General features: G+C 43.1%; 6 protein-coding genes across 6 annotated transcripts; 4 read left to right on the plus strand and 2 right to left on the minus strand.

Moving 5' to 3' along the window:
• Window positions 1-227: 227 nt before the first annotated feature.
• IL334_002154 (uncharacterized protein) lies at window positions 228-3,406 on the minus strand (the record flags this gene model as incomplete). The annotated part of the gene is made up of 6 exons (XM_062933900.1): window positions 228-889; window positions 965-1,151; window positions 1,211-2,453; window positions 2,520-2,904; window positions 2,968-3,168; window positions 3,256-3,406. The coding sequence occupies 6 exons, from the start codon at window positions 3,404-3,406 to the stop codon at window positions 228-230; spliced, it is 2,829 nt and encodes a 942-aa protein (XP_062789951.1).
• Window positions 3,407-4,274: 868 nt separating this feature from the next.
• Window positions 4,275-6,817, plus strand: IL334_002155 (uncharacterized protein; the record flags this gene model as incomplete). Its single annotated transcript, XM_062933901.1, has 9 exons — window positions 4,275-4,374; window positions 4,437-4,450; window positions 4,530-4,554; window positions 4,609-4,691; window positions 4,767-5,138; window positions 5,202-5,414; window positions 5,485-5,938; window positions 6,011-6,186; window positions 6,242-6,817. 9 exons carry the CDS (start codon window positions 4,275-4,277, stop codon window positions 6,815-6,817), a joined length of 2,013 nt encoding a protein of 670 aa, XP_062789952.1.
• Window positions 6,818-7,518: 701 nt separating this feature from the next.
• On the plus strand, window positions 7,519-8,277 carry IL334_002156 (uncharacterized protein; the record flags this gene model as incomplete). Its single annotated transcript, XM_062933902.1, has 1 exon — window positions 7,519-8,277. One exon carries the CDS (start codon window positions 7,519-7,521, stop codon window positions 8,275-8,277), a length of 759 nt encoding a protein of 252 aa, XP_062789953.1.
• Window positions 8,278-8,872: 595 nt separating this feature from the next.
• On the plus strand, window positions 8,873-10,179 carry IL334_002157 (uncharacterized protein; the record flags this gene model as incomplete). Its single annotated transcript, XM_062933903.1, has 6 exons — window positions 8,873-8,956; window positions 9,039-9,119; window positions 9,231-9,273; window positions 9,392-9,792; window positions 9,951-10,076; window positions 10,144-10,179. 6 exons carry the CDS (start codon window positions 8,873-8,875, stop codon window positions 10,177-10,179), a joined length of 771 nt encoding a protein of 256 aa, XP_062789954.1.
• Window positions 10,180-10,512: 333 nt separating this feature from the next.
• On the minus strand, window positions 10,513-11,021 carry IL334_002158 (uncharacterized protein; the record flags this gene model as incomplete). Its single annotated transcript, XM_062933904.1, has 2 exons — window positions 10,513-10,677; window positions 10,794-11,021. 2 exons carry the CDS (start codon window positions 11,019-11,021, stop codon window positions 10,513-10,515), a joined length of 393 nt encoding a protein of 130 aa, XP_062789955.1.
• Window positions 11,022-11,498: 477 nt separating this feature from the next.
• On the plus strand, window positions 11,499-17,233 carry IL334_002159 (uncharacterized protein; the record flags this gene model as incomplete). Its single annotated transcript, XM_062933905.1, has 18 exons — window positions 11,499-11,570; window positions 11,635-11,845; window positions 11,910-12,992; window positions 13,059-13,244; window positions 13,313-13,461; window positions 13,523-14,095; window positions 14,156-14,400; window positions 14,463-14,796; window positions 14,873-15,019; window positions 15,080-15,247; window positions 15,316-15,590; window positions 15,688-15,820; window positions 15,885-16,104; window positions 16,176-16,274; window positions 16,337-16,512; window positions 16,607-16,840; window positions 16,901-16,997; window positions 17,091-17,233. The coding sequence occupies 18 exons, from the start codon at window positions 11,499-11,501 to the stop codon at window positions 17,231-17,233; spliced, it is 4,545 nt and encodes a 1,514-aa protein (XP_062789956.1).
• Between the last annotated feature and the right edge of the window lie 1,119 nt (window positions 17,234-18,352).

Here is an 18,352-nt window from a genome sequence, read left to right on the forward strand (position 1 = left end):
AATAGAATAAGCGCAAAAAAAGAAAAAATTGATTTGTATCTACACAAGTGAAAAGGAGGAATAACAGAAGAAGAGAAGTGTATAGTGGATGTACTGTATTTATGAATTGTATTTATCAATTGCTTGATTTGATTGGTTTTGGTAATGAATTTCAATTTCAGTCCAGCTTTTGAGCGTGATTAGGATAATTTTGTCAATATTGTTTAAAGTGAGATCCCCCTTTAAGTCTACTGCTGCCATTGTTGGTAACCGTTTCTTGATCCATAATGACCTGCAGCACCATAATGACCCCAGTCTTGACCACCGTACCCACCAGCTCCGCCAGCTCCACCGTAGGGGTATGAACTGAAGCCTTGTTGGTTTTGGTTCTGAGCAGCTGCTGAAGCTGCATTGTTAGGGTTGATGCCTTGTTGAATTTGATTTTGAGATCTGGCAGCTCCACCTTGCTGTTGAGATGAAGCTGAAGACTTGAACCCATCATCTGGTGTTGTAGCTTGAGCTCTTGCGTTAACTTGAGAAGAAGCTGATCCCCCGGTGGTGGAAGTGTTGGAAGTTCCGAGGAAGTTGTGTAATCCTTGTTGATTGTAAGATCCAGGCGCTAATGATTGCCCTGCACCAACGCCAACAGCTGATCCTTGTTGTCCAGCTCCGGGTGTAGATTGAGTTTTCGATTCTCCGTATCTGCCTAATCCACCGCCGAAAGATTGATCATCGTATGACGCCGATGAAGGGTATGAAGGTGGTCCGCCGTATGGAGATTGGGATGTAGGTGGCTGAGGCTTGTTACTTGGGATAGGCGCAGGAGGAGCTTGAGGGGCAGGTTGTCCATACAAGTTTCGTCCAGCTAAGGGATAGTATTGTTGGAAGCCAGCTTGAGGAGCTTGACCGTCTATATCAAAGGGAGATAACACATCAGCACAAGTAACCTATATAAGCTCGAGGTCTGACATGTAATTCAACTCACATTGGTAGTAAGGGTTGTAAGGACCTTGTTGGTAGTAACCCATGTTACCCATTTGGGAGTAGTAGCCGCTTTGTTGGTGTGGAGGTTGAGCAGGTGCTGATGCAGCGTGGGTAGGGGTGGGAGCAGCAGCTTTGGGCTCATCAACAGGGGGTCGAGGGTAACCACTCGCGGTGTATGAATCGTATGCCTAGGGGAAACATCAAGTTAGCGTTTACAAGGAAATTCCGAATGATAGCAATCGCTCACTCGTTGAGCAGAACCGTAGGGGTCGTTGGTTTGGGCGTGTTGATTTTGTTGCTGAGCAGGTTGACCAAACAGATGAGACTGTTGACCGAATGCACCGAAAGGAGCATCGTAAGGGCTCGAAGCAGGTTGTTGAGGTTGAGCGGATTGTTGTGCTTGACCTTGTTGATGACCTTGAGCTTCGGTTGGTTGTTGCTGCTGTTGTTGAGCTTGAGATCCGATGGGGTTGTAGAAATCTTGCTGTCGATAGTATTGGTTGTTTTGGGATGGATGCAGACCTTGATCTTGGGATTGAGAGTGAGAGGGATTCTGTTGTTGTTGGAGATATTGGTAAGCTTGCATTTGTTGTTGGAGAGTTTGATGAGGAGAGGTGTATGATTGCTGTTGCTGTGGTTGAGGTTGAGATGGTTGAGCTGTTTGTTGAGGTTGAGAATAGAAGGGAGCTGATGGCGCGGATGGAGCAGCAACGGGAGTAGGAGCAGAAGGCTGTTGAGCTTGAGCAGGAGCAGAAGGTTGAGTGGATCGTACGGGGGAAGCAGCGACAGGAGCAGGTGCAGGAGCCGCTTGAATGGGAGATTCTGGTTTGGGTTCAGCGGCGGGTACAGGGGAGTCGACGCCATCACCGTTGATACCACCAAAGCTAAGTGAGCCGAATTGCATCTCTACGCCAGAGATACCAGAGGCGGCAGTAGGGGGGAGCACGACACCTTGACCTTCGGCATCCTTGTATCGTTGAGCAGCTCGTGAGCTAGATCGAGGCTGTTGAGCAGCTTGGACACCGGGAGCGGCCTTTGCGACGACACTATTGAAACCAGGGGGACCTTGATAGGTAGTGACAGGCTCGGGAGCGATTGCAGGTGCAGCTTCGGTCTTGGCCCAGTCAGGTTGAGCACCAGATCCAGCGATAGCAGGATCGGATTCCCATGCATCGGTGGCTGCTTCAGGTTGAGCAGGAGCGGCCTCTTCTGGTAGTAAATCTTCAGCAGGTGCGGCGGTGAAAGGTTCCTCAGCAGCAGCAGCTGATTCCAAAGCGGCAGCTTCTTCTTCAATCTCTTCAGGTGCAGGTGCATCTCCGAATGCCTCAACATCCTCTACAGGTGTCTCTTCCGATACCTCGGGTGCGACTTCTACATCGTCTTGAGCAACAGGCTCATCTGAAGTGATAGTTTGCTCTGCCTCTGGTTCTGGAGCGGCTTCAGAGACGACAGGAACAGGGGCAGGGATTGGTTTAGGTTTCTCGGCAGGCCTACGATGAATGTTAGTGAGATGCGAAGGGCCTGGTATACAAAAGATGATTTTGAATGTCACTCACTTGGCGATTTGGGCCCAGGTTAATTTAGGTTTAGCAGCGGGAGGAACTGAAGATGAAGCAACTTGAATTGGTTTCTCGATTTCCTTTTGCCAGCCAGTACCTCCGGTCTTTGCAGCTTTTTCTAATTCCTTGGGTGCTGGTGCGTCTCCCCAACCGCCAGCTCCAGAAAAGTCATCTCCATTGCTGGTCTCTGCTGGAGCTTCTCCATCTGTTTGTTCGGCCGAAGTAGCTTGTTGAACTTGGTTTGCCCAACCTTCTGTGGTGGTAGCGGTTGTTGTGGGGAATTCTTCGGTTGTGGTAGGCTTTGAATGTCCATTTGCATTGCTGAGACCACCTCTTCCACCTCTGAAGCCACCCCTTCCGCCTCTTCCACCTCTGAACGGTTCTAGAGCGCAGGGTAAAGAGATCAGTGAAAATGACAAGTTTGAATGCACGTGACGAAACTTACCTCCACCACGTCCACCTCTACCACCTCGAGCGCCGCCCCGTCCGCCTCTAGTTGGCCTTTCACCTCTACCTGCAGCTGCATCACCGTTGACGGCTTCCCATCCACCTGTGTCGGCATTTCTGTTTGAGTGACCTTTGGTGTAAGTTTCCTTTGACTTGACAGGCTTCTTCTTTGTAGCTGAGGTGAACTGAGACGCGCGACCTATCATACACGAGGAACGGGACGCATAATGAGCTCATGCAACTTGGAATAACACGCCGTATGCAATGTGTATATGGGAAAACTTACCTTCTGTGATACTTAATGCGGCTTCTTCAACATTTCCTTTAGTATCTTGTAAGGTGAACACTAGATCACCTTCATCCCATGAAGGGAAGATTGATTGGAGTTGTGAAAGTTGCGAAGAATACTTCACAGCTAATTCATCTACTGACGCCATTGTTTATGAACTTGAATGTTTTCCAGTATGAAAAAGAGGAAGGGAAAGAGGGAGCTGAATTGCGATTTCGACCTTGAATGGGAACTTGTATTGAAATTGTCGAAACTTTTTGGAAACCCAAAATGAAAAAGGACCTTCAACTTGTGTTTTCTTTACACCAAGAAGCGAAGCTGTATACTGAGTTCTGATTGATATTCACCTGATCTAAGATATGCCTGATGAGGATGAATGGAATACCAAGAGATGTGTGAGTATGAATTTGTAGCAGCAGTAGTGGTAGTAGTATCAGAGTAAGGTTGAATCCAAGATGCTACAGAGGTGTGGTCGTCGTGATTTTGTCTCTCAAGTTCTCCGCGTGGAGAAGGAATAGCATGGAATATCATCTTTCTAATAAGCGAGTCAAAAGTTATATACTTTGTGCCACACTCGTGCAATATAAACTCATTCTCCGTAAATTACCGAGATGGAGCACTGAAAAGAGAGCACGCGAGAGTAGCGGAATCAACTGTATCAGTATCTTGGCATTTAGGCATGCTGTCGAGGTCTTTCTGGGAGTATTGCCACATCATTTATCGGATTCTGTTTCGTTAATTATTTTTGAAAGATTTGAGCCGGTGGAGAAAGGTTTTCATTAAAAAAGTTGAAAATATCCAAAAATATCAATTCTAATGGACATAGTCGCACATACATCTCTCTTCATCTATCGCAAATAGCTATAATCTCATAAAGCTATATCTTCAACGACTTACCGGTTCCATCCTCACGACGTCCATAGTAGGCTTTCATTAGCTTATTGAAGAAGGATATATCGCCCTATAGCCCTATCTTATACCCCCTTCGCCACCAAAATCAGGAATATTTTATCACCATGTCTTCCGTAGCTGGTTTACAGAGGATCGCACCCGTGCCGACCTCGGCTGACTTTATAGATATCGTCCTCAATGCTACTATGAGGAAGACACCTACTGGTGAGCTATCCGCTTCTTGCAGACCTGAGAAATCCATAGCTAATGACACTGATCAATTCTAGTCATTCACAAGAATGTAAGCAAATTTTGTGTCGCAGAATCGTAGAAATGGTCTGCGTCGGGCAATCTTATGCTGACTGACTGATATCTAACAGTTCAAAATCTCCCGTATCAGGAATTGTAAGTGTTACACTTAGCGCGCTCGATGTACGACTGCTGATCCGCCTTCTATAGTCTACATGCGAAAGGTCAAGTTCACTCAAGACACTTTCGATGAAAAGCTTGGAAAGATCATCTCAGAGTTCCCCGTTCTTGATGTGAGTCTCCCAATATCAATGTCTTGGTGCTTCCCCATGCACCTTGAACCCAATGCTAATATAGTACCTCGATAGAACTTGCATCCTTTCCTTTCTTCTCTCTTGAATGTCTTGTACGACAAAAATCATTATAAACTCGCTTTGGGTCAAATTAACACTGCAAGGCATTTGATCTCTCAAGTCTCAAAGGATTACAATCGATTATTGAAATTCGGTGATTCGTTATATAGATGTAAACAATTAAAGAAAGCTGCTTTGGGTAGAATGGCAACTATCATGAGAAGACAAAAAGATCCTTTAGCTTATCTCGAACAAGTCAGACAACATATTTCGAGATTGCCAGCAATCGATCCTAACACCAGAACATTATTGATTTGCGGTTATCCCAATGTTGGAAAAAGTAGTTTCGTAAATAAGATTACTAGAGCGGATGTAGATGTCCAACCTGTAAGTTTTCACTTTTCTCAGTATCCTCCATAGGATGATCGCTAATAAACTTCTAATGTTAAGTACGCTTTCACCACTAAATCCCTCTTTGTCGGTCATATGGATTACAAATATCTTAGATGGCAAGTCATTGATACTCCTGGTGTCCTCGATCATCCATTAGAAGAGATGAACACCATCGAAATGCAATCTATCACCGCTTTGGCCCATCTTCGAAGCGCCGTGCTGTACTTTATGGATCTAAGTGAACAATGTGGTTATACCATTGAAGCTCAGGTCAGTACTCATTATCATACAGAGTCATATAAATACTCAACTGACTACTACCCCCTTTATTGTTATTCAGTGCAAGCTTTTCCACTCCATTAAACCCCTTTTCGCCAACAAACCTACCATTCTCGTCATTAACAAAATTGATATCGTTCGACTTGCCGATCTCTCAGAAGAAAACCGATCTTACGTAGAAACTATCATCAATGATAAATCAGTAACAATCGTTGAAACTTCAACTTACTCAGAAGAAGGTGTAATGGATGTACGAAATGTCGCTTGTGATGCTTTATTAGCTCATCGAGTTGAACAAAAGCTGAAAGGAAACAGAATCGAGTTGGTCGCCAACAAGATTCACGTCGCCGTACCTCAAAAGCGAGATGACCTAGAGAGGAAACCTTTTATTCCTGAAGCAGTCAAACATAAGGTTAAATATGATAAAGAAGATCCTGAAAGACGAAGATTACAAAGAGATGAAGAACAAGAAATGGAATTGTCCGGTATGGGTATCTACTCTGCTGATACTAAGAGTGAGTGTCTGTTCATCCCTTTTCGTTACTGCACTATGGATCATGGCTGACACAAAAGTTTGTATTCTCTAGAGGATTACATTCTTGCCGATGAAACTTGGAAATACGATAAAATCCCCGAATTCCTCAACGGAAAGAACGTGGCAGACTTTATCGATCCTGATATCGCTGAGAAACTTGATGCTCTAGAGAGAGAAGAAGAGGCATTAGAAGCTCAAGGGTTCTATGCTTCAGATGAAGAGGAAATGGTAAGTAATCTTTCAATTACTGTTGTGAACGTTGCTGATGATCACATTTGTTTAGCTTGACTCTGACGAAGAGGAATTCCGAGATGCATCCAAATCAGTTGAAAAGAAGAAAGCTTCCATCAAGAAGATTTCACAAGAGAAGAACCACTTACAGAATCGACCTATTATCCCTCGAAAGAAGAAGCATGTCACTCTATCAGAATTCACTACTGGTATGCGTAAATCTGGACATGATCCTTTAGTCCTCGAGAAGAGAGCTGCCAGATTGATGGATGCAAAGAAGGAAGCATGGGAGGCAGCAGAAGCTCGTGATGCAACTGCCAGTGAAGCAGCAGGTGGTATGGATGTGGACATGAATGGAGATGAAGTTGGATCAAGACCAACCAAATCCAAGGGAGTCATAAAGACTAAATCTGGTATGGCAGTTTCAAGAGCACCAAGAACAGATAGAAGATACGCAGGTTTAGCAACGAAGAACCAATCTGAAAAAGCCAATGAACTGAGAGACTTCGCACAGAGAGAACCTAATAGATTGGCCAAAGCATCAGAATCAGATAGACACGTTCCTATCACAAGACCTAAATGGATGTTGGCCGGTAAGAGAAAGGGAGGTAAAACTGACCGACGATAATCGATTTCGGTTTCGGTTTCATTCATATTTGGAAAACCTTCACAAATAATTGCTTGATAGATTTTTATTTCTTTCTTGGATGCCTCATGTATGTATAATAGATATACCAACGACGTTTTTTCATGTTATGGATTTCATTTATGCTTTTCTGGTCCGTCAATCTCATCTAGGCGATTCAGGTTAGATTTCACCGATACAGATTTTTTCTTCCAACATATCGACGCCTTCGCATCATCCCAGTTTAAAGCAAGAGAAACGAAGCTGTTGAAGCTTAGACAAAAGATGGCGCAAATCCAGCGACAGCCATTGCGATCGAAATTGATATAGTAACGATCCTACTAAGGAATGACGATTTGTCAGAAGTATCTTCTATTCTGCCTTTGGCCTTCTTGCTAGACTTCATGGTGGAGGCAGCTTTGCGAATGAGTGAGAAAGGATAGGTGAATGACACGATCCGATTCACTCGGAATTTGACTTAGAAGGCAGCGAGAGAAGGCACCTCGAGATGAAAGGTTGTCGTGTATGGGATTAGTCATGAAATTCTTGCCTTGTGCGCAAACGTATAAATACAGTACAGATGCAGTATCGGTTGCATGTCGTATTCTCTTCTTAATCATATCTCTTCTTCCGCTCTCAGCTTACCTCAATTACACTTATACCATTGGAACAACAGCGGCATGTCATTAGAATCTCGAGCTACTATGAGCCCCACCGCTCCTGACCCTGATGCTGCTCGTCAAGGCGAACATGGGGGTGAGCGTAAGGGTGGTAGTATCTTATATTGCCCTACCATCCACAGTAAAGGACTTGACAGCACCGTTTTCGGTTTCGTTACAGATCGGAGATACTCCTCCATAATGAAATCAACAACCGACAATATCGTTGATATTTTACGCCAAAGTTGTCGAGAAACTGGAACACAAGAAAGTCTCATAGACAACTCTCAACGTAAAATACAATCTATCGAAGAAAGTTTGCAAAGTGAATTAAGCCAAAAAGGTTTGGAATCAGATGGTATCACAATCATCAAAGTACCATCTAGTATGTATAGTACATTCAAATCTATTGGTGATATGATAAGAGATCAACGTATGACAGGATTTGTAGTCTGTTCAAAGGATTGGAAAACTGATCCTGTACCAAACACATTGACCAGTGAACGTAAAGAAAGAGGTTTTGGAGAACAAGTATCAGCTTATGGTATCGGTAAAATCCGACCATGGGATAGAAACTATGGAAATTCAAAGTGGGGGAGATTACAAACCTTCTCTATGAAATTGTGGAAAGACTTGAAAGACTTAGAAGAATTCGAAAAAGATTGTCCGAGCGATGTGGAAACGCATTCCAATGATTGTGATGAGATCATCGATGTTCTCAAGAGTAAACAGATAGGCGTTGATATACTTACTTTGGATAAAGATGAATTTGACTTATTCAAGCCTATCATGGGAGAAATCTGAGTGTCATCTTCATCAAAGAGGTTTCATTTCCATCTAACCTGTGTATGTGTATCTCATTTTGATCTGATAACGGTTCATTCAATTCGAACAGGTCCCTTTCCCCGTCCCCCTCCTTCCTCCTCCATTCCCTTGCTAGGAGGTCGATACGTATATATTAAGCCCGCTAGTGCTTGTGCTCGTGTTCGTCTTAATCCTTATGCTTCGTATACATGCATCGCCATGTTCAGCTCTATTGTTCAATACCAATCTGATGAAGATGCGTCTCGAGTGTAGTAAAATACCCGCCATTTATAACACTGTAGTTTTGCCACTGAACACCTTCTTTCTGCGCGTATCTTAAATTAAAAACAACTGACGCGTTTCTGAAAATTGAGAAACCCTGTAAACAAAAATCATAATGACAGTGACCAACATTGCGTCACCACCACCGTCAAACATCTTGTATCCAGTTCCAGTTCAATCAGCTTGTATATATTAGCACATATTGAACGACATCATACATCTATTGATACCTGACTGATCTTATCATTAACCTGGAAACTACGATCAGCCTCTCAATAGTAGGACAGCTCTTAAGATCAATTCCCCGTACAAGATGGCTTTTGGAGGTGCACCCAAATGTGAAAACTGCAATGGATCCGTATATCATGCTGAACAAGTACTGGGACCTCATAGAAAGGTGAGTCTTATACCTTCTTCGACCTCTATCACAACGAGAATGCTGATCTTACGCTTCGATATCTTCGGTGTTCATCGCATAGATATACCACAAGTTGTGCTTGAAATGCGCTCAATGTGGAAAGAGATTGGATCCTGGTAATCTGGTTGAACACGATTCTCAAGTGAGTAGATACGTCTACCAGCTTACCGCACTAGGGGACGTGGACCTCGATGGGACGAGAACAGATGGAGCTTCGATATGGAAGGAACGCTGATCTAGTCTCGATGTGTAGCCATATTGCTCGAGGTGTCATACGCAGTTGTTCGGTACACGAGGTGAGTTTCGCTTCCTAATTTTACCACATTTGCATCAGATCCATACTCTCTCCTGGATTCTGTTATTTTTGACCTTGAATCCGTGGCGTCCACCTAATATTAATATCTTCTTTGTTAGATCTACGCCATGCCAATGTGTTACCCAATATAACACCGACATCATCACCTGCAAGACCTCAACCACCTATGACACCATCCACGCCTACATATCGGTTACCTTCGTCAGCTCAATCGCCCATACGCAGCTTTCCTACCCCGACCGAATTCTATACACCTCCAAGAGCACGTACGCCACCTCCTGCAGAACCTGCTACCCCAACAGATCCAAGTATACCTATAACGAGGCCGAATTTCAGAGATGCGAGACCGATAAGTATACCGTTTGCAGGTGGTTCAAAAGCTTTAGATGATAGAGGTCTACTAAGAAAAGGTGAAAGTCCAAGAAGTAAAGTAGGTGAAAGGATAACAGGTGAAGATGGATGTAAAGGTTGTGGAAAGAGAGTGTATGCCGCAGAACAGGTGAGTCAAGCTCTCGCCTATTGTCTTCAAAGGAGATGGGGAATGGAGAATTTTCATATCCCCTTTGAAAAGCTCGTTCTCGATCGCACCTGGACCTGAAGAAGCTAAAGGATAGGATATCATACGATTGTTACTGACTTCTTTGCAAATACTCCTAGGTTTACTCGATAGGGTCAAAATGGCATAAAGCATGCTTACGTTGTACGTCATGTAAATCTACATTGGATCCGTCAAAGGTATCCGATAAAGACGGTTTACCGTTTTGCAAGAACTGTTATGCAAAGGTAAGCAAGTAATCTCTCCATCCCGAGAAGTAGGGAAGTACGCCTAACATCCCTTGGGTCACGGTAGGAGCATGGTCCAGAAGGTATAATGGGAAAGAGATGAGTGGACTATTCATGTATTAACGTTATGATGGAGACAAACAAGGATACAAGATACATGTTGTATGAATCAGAAGCCGCTGTGCGTCTTGATTGAATAGGTGCGTAAAGTATACTGAAGAATCCTCAATGAACTTGGATGTCATTCATCGAACTTAGTATGCGATGAGTATTGTCTCATTGTCTCAAGCCAGGAAAGCGAGTTTGCGTGCCCTTCGTGTTGTCACATCATATTATCGTGTGCTCATTATAAACACGTAAAAGATACAACAGAATCTTTATGATTCTGAGCTATTCTTACAAAACAAGGGGTTCCACTTTGGAACCAAATTCTGTCCTATTCTTTAGTGTCTTTTAAAGCTGTCAATTCTTCTCCTCCTTCCCTATTCTCTTTATCCAATTGTTTTAGTCTAACCAAATTCCTCTTCCTGACTAATAATCGTACCGTACGTTCCTGCTCTATCGGATGAAGGTCTTGCCAATTTTGAATACGAGATAGAGTCTGATCATAACCAAAGACGAGTTGTGCGGATCAGCGAATGAGTATCGAATACATCGTTCCAGGTAACCCATCACTCTAGGTGGCCATGGTGATCAGGACTAGTCTGATGGACTCACTCCATCAGAATTGATGATCATCGGACCTAATCTATCAAGTTTAATCACATTTCCTTCTCCCAGATCCAAGGTCTGTATCTCCTCCGTTTCTTCAACCAACTCCACCTGGGCTGGAGGCTGAGAATCTTCTATAGCCAACGGCTCACGAGATGGTGAATCAGTCGTTTCAGAAATGGGTGTCGATGCTTCAGGAGAAGGAGTTTCAGGTGCGTCAAGAGGGTTTGACATACTGCTGAAACGCTATGTTCCCTTGTCAGAGATCTGTTGCAGTATCGAACGGATTGTTCTCTACTTTACTATCTCTACGCTTATTATCTTGTTGATGCCTGTGTACGAGAGTACCGTTGAGAGGATGCTAGAAATTCCTCCTTCACATATGTTGTTCTGTTCACCACCTCCACCCAATCGGCTCATTTGCTTCCGTCCAGTTCACAACTCAGATGCCAGTCACGTGATATACACGTGTGTGCTATGAACGGATGGGACGCGTTCAGCCTTCATTTTGGTGGGTTGTGATAATAATCCTTTTTAATTTATTTCTCCTGATTTCTGATTCGACGCGTTGAATTTGCTCATGTTCATCTTCATGATTGTAACTAGGAGATTCATTGATCACCTGTCATCTCAACCTTGTTCCAGTCGTTCACCTCAGTCGACTCACATTTGACATCTACCACACACTGTATCAGCAAGAAATAGAGTACCATGGCCCCCGCAAGAGGCTTAGCGGCTCTCAGAGAGGCGCGTGCAAAGGGTGGAAGATTAGGGCAATGGAAGGTGCGTCGATACATCCGCTCTTTGTAACGTCTGACTATACTGACGAGCGGCTCTCATACTGCAGCCATCAGAGTCCGAGCTTTACGATGAAGTGACAGACGATCAATATCGATCCATCGTGGGAGAACGTCTGGAAGCCGATGATTTCATTGAAGACGATGATCAAGGTGGATATGTAGATAATGGAATGGACGATTGGGATGGAGCGAGAGATGAGGACGATGACAGTGATGATGAAGATGCGTTCGAAGGTGAAGATGAAGAGTTCAAGAAAGGTAAGTATACCCACACATAATAATCCAAGTTGAAGTCTAATCTAACTTGCCGTTTTTAACAAAGCTCGTCAATTGAAAAAGGCAAAGGCGAAAGCAAGGGCGAACGCAGGAAAACCATTACCTAAAACAAACAAGCCAAAAGCGAAATCTGCTTTCTCGGATTATGCCAGACCTGTAGCTTCTTCTTCTTCTTCAACGACCTACCGACCTGCACCAAATGCGATGCAAGAAGATGATTTTATGGCTTCATTATTATCTTCCGTAACATCCGCATCAAACGAAAACGCTGCTAGGAAAAGAAAATCATCGCCTGATATACCATCTTCAGAAGGTTTACATCCTTCATCAGATTCATCCTTCTTCTCTTCAGCTGGCGCTGGAAGTGGAAGAAAAAGGTATGGTATAGAAGATGATGATGATGGGGACGAAGATGATCAACCTGTTTGGGACTCAAAAAGAGGTATAATGGCTACCGGTAAAAAACCAAGAATGTCAGATATCACTATAGTACCTTCAAGGAATCATGACCAAGAAAATAACGATGATGACGATTTCATCATGGATACAGGAGACGATAGTTCAATTATGGTCAAGCCTGAACCTAGAGATAAAGATGGCGATGATGAGGATGACGAAATGCAAATTAGAAAAATCAAACCACTGTCATCGGCAACTACTAAACTCAACGGGGTAGCTTCAAACGTACGAAGAAAAGTAATCAATTCATCTTCTGTCAAACACGTGATAAAACCAGATCCAGTGATAGTCAAAGCGGAGCATATGGATGAAGATAATATTGCAATTGTTAAACCTCGTCCAGCTTCTACCGTATCCAGAAACGGTAAAGCCACTCCCGTTGGGTCAGCACATTGGTCTTCTATCCAAGAATCATTATTACCTCAATCTTCACCCAAAGTATCGGAATTGGACGAAGTGAGGGCTCCCGTAGGTTCAACGAAAGCTGAAAATGTCTTGGAAAAAGATGGTAGCTTGAGTATGTTCTGGTTGGATCATTTTGAACAGGATGGTGTCGTCTTGTTTGTGGGAAAAGTACTAGATAAGCAAACTGGCAAATACGTTAGTGCGTGTGTTAGCATCAATGGGATAGAAAGAAATCTATTCGTAAAACCTAGAGCAAAAAGAATCGGTGAGTAAATCCGAAGTCTGACAACAAGCTGTCTGAACGATTTGCTCAATCCATGTTTGTCGATAGTACAAGGACATGAAACAGATGAAGAAGTTTCTCGTACAGATGTGTTTTCGGAATTTGACAATATCCGTCGTAAAGCGGGTATCGAAGAATGGGCAGCATCTTACGTGCAACGTAAATACGCATTTGAGGATAAATCAGTAGAAAAAGGCGAAAGTGAATGGATGAAAGTGGCATATGGCTTCGATCGTGAGTGACTCGTACTTTCGTTTTGCCCGCATATATGATAGTTAATGATTCGACTAACGGTACACTAGAACCCGAGATACCGATGGGAACCACTGGGCAAACATTCAGTCATGTCTTTGGTACGAATACGACACCTTTCGAATTGCTCGTTGTGAAGCGGAAAATCATGGGTCCGTGTTGGCTGAAGATTGAGAATCCTACTCTCAGTACCAAATCAGTAAGTTCAGCTGTACGTCCGAGGCGAGCCGCGATAGCTGATCTTTTCGATCAAATTTAAGGCATCATGGTGTAAAATAGAATTCAGTGTCACCGATCCAAAGACTGTAAACCCATTCTCTGAAACCGACTCTTCCGCTCCCAAGGATACACCTCCTCTGACAATCATGTCTATTTCCCTGCGTACTATCGTGAATCACCGAGAAAACAAGACTGAGCTGTTATGCGCTACAACGAGAACGTGGGAAGGATGCAATATTGAGGATCCAACACCGCCTGATCAACTACGTTCTTCCTTGAGTACCATCATTCGACCCATTGAGAAATTCCCACCTGGACTAGAAGCAAGAGGCAAGACGGATAGGTCACCCTTTCAAACCGTCAAAGCTGAAAGAGCACTCCTGAACTCTCTTCTTGCGACTATTCAAAGACATGATCCAGATGTTTTGGTGGGACATAATTTCCTCGGCAATTCTTTCGAAGCTTTGCTGTATAGAATGAAGGAATTGAAGGCGGATCATTGGTCTAGAATAGGTAGATTCAGAAGAAAAGGTTTCAACATTAGTAAAGGAGGTAGTAATCACCGTTTGCTTGCGGGAAGATTAGTAGCCGATCTGTCCAGTGATGCAGCCAAGGTGAGCTGGTTGAAAAAGGACTCGCATGGACAAGCTGACTTGAAATGATGGCGAAAACAGGGAATGATATCTTCAACAACGTGGTCCTTGACTGAGATGTGTGCGACACATCTCAAAATCCAAAGAGAAGATGTCGATCCTGAAGATACCCACAGTTATTTCGACCACACACTCACTTCACCTGATAGGCTGGTGAAATTCATTAGATTGTGTGAAGTCGATGCTTTCTTTCAAATGGCAATTGCAGCAAGGGTTCAAATGTTACCTTTGACCAAACAATTGACTAATTTGGCCGGTAACTCATGGTAAGTCAGCTTTTCGTCTATATCGGGATTTTGAGGGCCAAGCTGATGTTCGTAACAAACAGGAATCTAACGTTGAATGGAGGAAGAGCTGTTCGAAATGAATTCATTCTGTTGCACGAATTTCATAGATTGAAATATGTCTGTCCTGATAAAGCTCCGTTCAAGAAAAATAGACCATCACACAATGACGATGATGATCCATCAACAACGGAAGATATAGTCAATAAACCAATAAGAGGAAAGGCGAAATATTCAGGTGGTTTGGTATTTGAGCCGAAAAGAGGTTTATGGGATACGTACATCTTAGTCATGGACTTCAATTCGCTATATCCAAGTATCATCCAAGAATATAACATCGATTTCACAACTGTTGAAAGGGAAATGGAAGATGATCAAGTAAGTATCCTTATGTCCAGGCTAAGTTAGGGATTTATAGGTTGCTTTAGCTGAAGACCCTTATGTCCCTGCTCAGATTGAAGAAGAGAAAATACCAGATGTTCCTGCTTCAGATGTAGCTCAAGGTGTTTTACCTAGAATTATCGCTACCCTTGTCAATCGAAGAAGACAAGTTAAAGGTCTGATGAAGGATAGATCTGCTACTCCTGCTCAGCTTCTACAGGTAGATTCTCTTGTGCTGAAACGGTGAGATGTTTTGAAGCTTACTTGCCAATTCGCTTAGTACGATATCCGACAACAAGCTTTGAAGCTCACTGCGAATTCGATGTACGGTTGTCTGGGTTTTGCCGGTTCTCGATTCTCATCTAGACCTCTAGCGGCGTTGACTACTTTTAAAGGTCGTGAGATTTTGACACATACCAGGGAATTAGCGGAATCTCTCCAGCTGGATGTGAGCGCTATTTCTTCTTCACAGACAATTGAGAGGGATAGATGAGCTGATCATCCATGCTGTGTCAGGTCGTTTACGGAGACACAGATTCGGTCTTCGTTAATTCCAATGTGACATCTTTACCTGAAGCTCACAAGATAGCCAATGAGTTCAAGAAACTAGTAAATGAACGATATAAACTCCTTGAAATTGACTTGGACGCGGTATTCGAACGAATCTTATTGCTGAATAAAAAGAAATACGCTGCTGTAAAAATTGAAGAAAATGGTGAGAGGAAAACCGAAGTCAAAGGTCTGGACATGAAACGAAGAGAGTTTAGTAAGGTTTCCAAAGATGCCAGTAGGTAAGTAGTGCATTGAGCCCTGAATTTTGGACCTCAAAGTCTGCCATCCATTGGACATACGAGTAAGGTAGATTGGCTGACCACTTTTAAATCATAGCGCTGTCTTGAAAGAAGTACTCAGTGGAGAATCAACTGAAGTTGTTGTCGAGAAAATTCATGAATTACTCACGAACCTTGGGGAGGCAGTAAAGAATGGATCGATTCCCTTAGAAGAGTTCATCATCTTCAAGGTAAGCTGGATATTTCGTCGGCCAGTAGGAGAAACGATCTGATAATCTGCTTTTCATAATATAGCGACTCGGAAAAAACCCCGAAGATTATCCTGATAAGAAATCTCAACCCCACGTCCAAGTTGCTCTGCGAATGAAATCAAAGGGAGCATCAGTGAGAGCCCATGATGTAATACCATATATCATGTGTCTCGACGAAGATGGGAAAGGAGGGAAAACTGCTCAAGCTGAAAGAGCTTTCCATCCTGATGACCTGAGAAGGCAGGGCTCTGAATTGAAGATTGGTACGTGACATACACATCAGTCAGCAAATGTACAGGGTGTGCCGCTGATGCGTTGCTCTGGGCTCTGGTAGATTACGACTTCTACCTTGATACTCAAATTTTGCAACCTATCCTAAGGTTATGTGAGACCATCGAAGGTACTGAACGAGCTCGTCTAGCAGAATGCCTAGGTGAATTGAGAATTCTGATGAAACAAAATTACTGTCAGAACTGATCTTTTCCGCCATTTCAGGTCTCGATCCCTCCCGATACGCTTCATCAGGATCCGGGCCTTCAGAGGAAAAGCAATTCTTCACATTTGAATCTCAAATTTCCGATAAAGAGCGATTCAAGGACACTGAACCATTACAACTGAGATGTGTGTCTTGTGAAAGTAGTTTCACCTTCCAAGGTTTAATGGAAGAGAACGTACGTGGTTGTATTCCTTGTTTGGAGCATCGTAGATCCTATAATCTGAAATACATGTTTGGGGTTGAGCTGATGAACCAAATTACGTTCATAGTCAAACGTCCAGCCTGTTGGAATATCATGTTCGGCATGTCACGCGATCCTTCATCCAGCTTCTGTATCTATACAACTTGAAAATCATATTAGATCTCACATATCGAAATATTATCTAGGTTGGACAGTTTGTGATGGGGGAGGATGCGGAGCCAGAACGAGGATGATGAGTGTTTATGGAAAAAGATGTCTAGGCCTGACTAAAGAAGGCTGCAAAGGTAATGTGAAGTTGGAGGTGAGTTATAAAGCCGTGAGAGATCGGGAGGAATTCAGCTGATACTCTCGATATCTACAGTACTCTGATGGTATGCTATATAATCAATTATTACATTATCGAAGTCTTTTTGATACGGAAAAAGCTATGTCTTCAGCTAGAGGATCAGCACGTTTTGGTGAGTAATCTTTCGTGCATGCCATTTAAATCTGGAGTGTATTGCAACTAGATCTGAACAAAGCTGATGGATATTCGGTATGGATACAAACAGAGGATATACGAGCGTTGGTGTTACCCAATACAGCACTTTTCGCACAACTGGTATCTGTTTCTGACAAATATTTAGATAAGAATGGAAGAAGATTTGTTGATATGAAAGGTCTTTTTGGCTTTATGGAAAGGATAAAACTTTAGAACTCGAGGACAGCTTGAGCAAGGGATATGTTCATTTGTGGATTTAGGTAAGATAGCGTAGCAGTGAGCTATTGGTTATAGGCGAAAGGATTTGAACTGGAGTTTTGGGTATCACCCACTGTTTGTAGGAAGAGGTTCTGATCAGATTGTGTACTTGTATATTCTGCATGGATCTATTGTGCTTCCAAGACTGTACCTAGATATGCGAAATAGATTGACCAGTAGTGTGTAGTGGTGGCTAGATGTGCCCTCTCATCCCCGAGTGACCATTTGACCGAGAATCAGTGCTTATTGGATGGGGAGTATGAGGTCGAACCGAACTCTGATTGCAACGACATCCCCATATTGATTCTCAGCTACAGCTACTGCTACGTGGACCCGCCCCATTGAATAAACGTGATCGCTTATTTTCCAATGGGGAAGGTATCGAATATCATAAAGCATGCATTATAACTCTCTACCTTTGCAGCGTGACCGAGAATCCCGACACAGCCAACGTGAATGATACATGCCATGTCAGACTGATGCATAGGTAATGATATGCAACGGGAAATGAAGTATCTCAGCTTATCAATCATGTTTTTCGCAGTAATCGTGTCACATGTTCTCATATTCTCATATTCGCATCATCTCTTGAATCTCATCATTCCACATGATTGATATTTATGCATCTAAGAACCATCTTGAAGCACGATGTGATTTGGTTTTAGTCAGCGTTTGCATACACACTACTACTGTAACTGTATATCCACTTCCCACCTCCACCATTCACTTTCAAACTGTCCTCCACTCCACCACCTCCCCCGATCGCCGAAAGTAGATGAAAGTAGATGAAAGTAGATCGAATCTGAGAAACGGGGATCTAACAGAGATCTCCTTTTGTTTAGTAACGGATGACTAATGTTGGGATTTCCACTTGCCCTCCACATACTCGTATTGATTCATTCGATCCGGTCAGTACCAGGTTCAACTGTGTTACTACGAAGTACTGCAAGAAATGATTAGATAAGCCCTGAAATGAAGATGAAAAAATCATCATTTTCATATTGATAATATTGATAATACGAAGTGTGCATAAAAACTTACTCAGCACATCGGCCACTTTGGAGGATGAGAAAG

This window comes from Kwoniella shivajii, chromosome 2, assembly GCF_035658355.1.
Source record: "Kwoniella shivajii chromosome 2, complete sequence".
NCBI lineage: Eukaryota > Fungi > Basidiomycota > Tremellomycetes > Tremellales > Cryptococcaceae > Kwoniella > Kwoniella shivajii.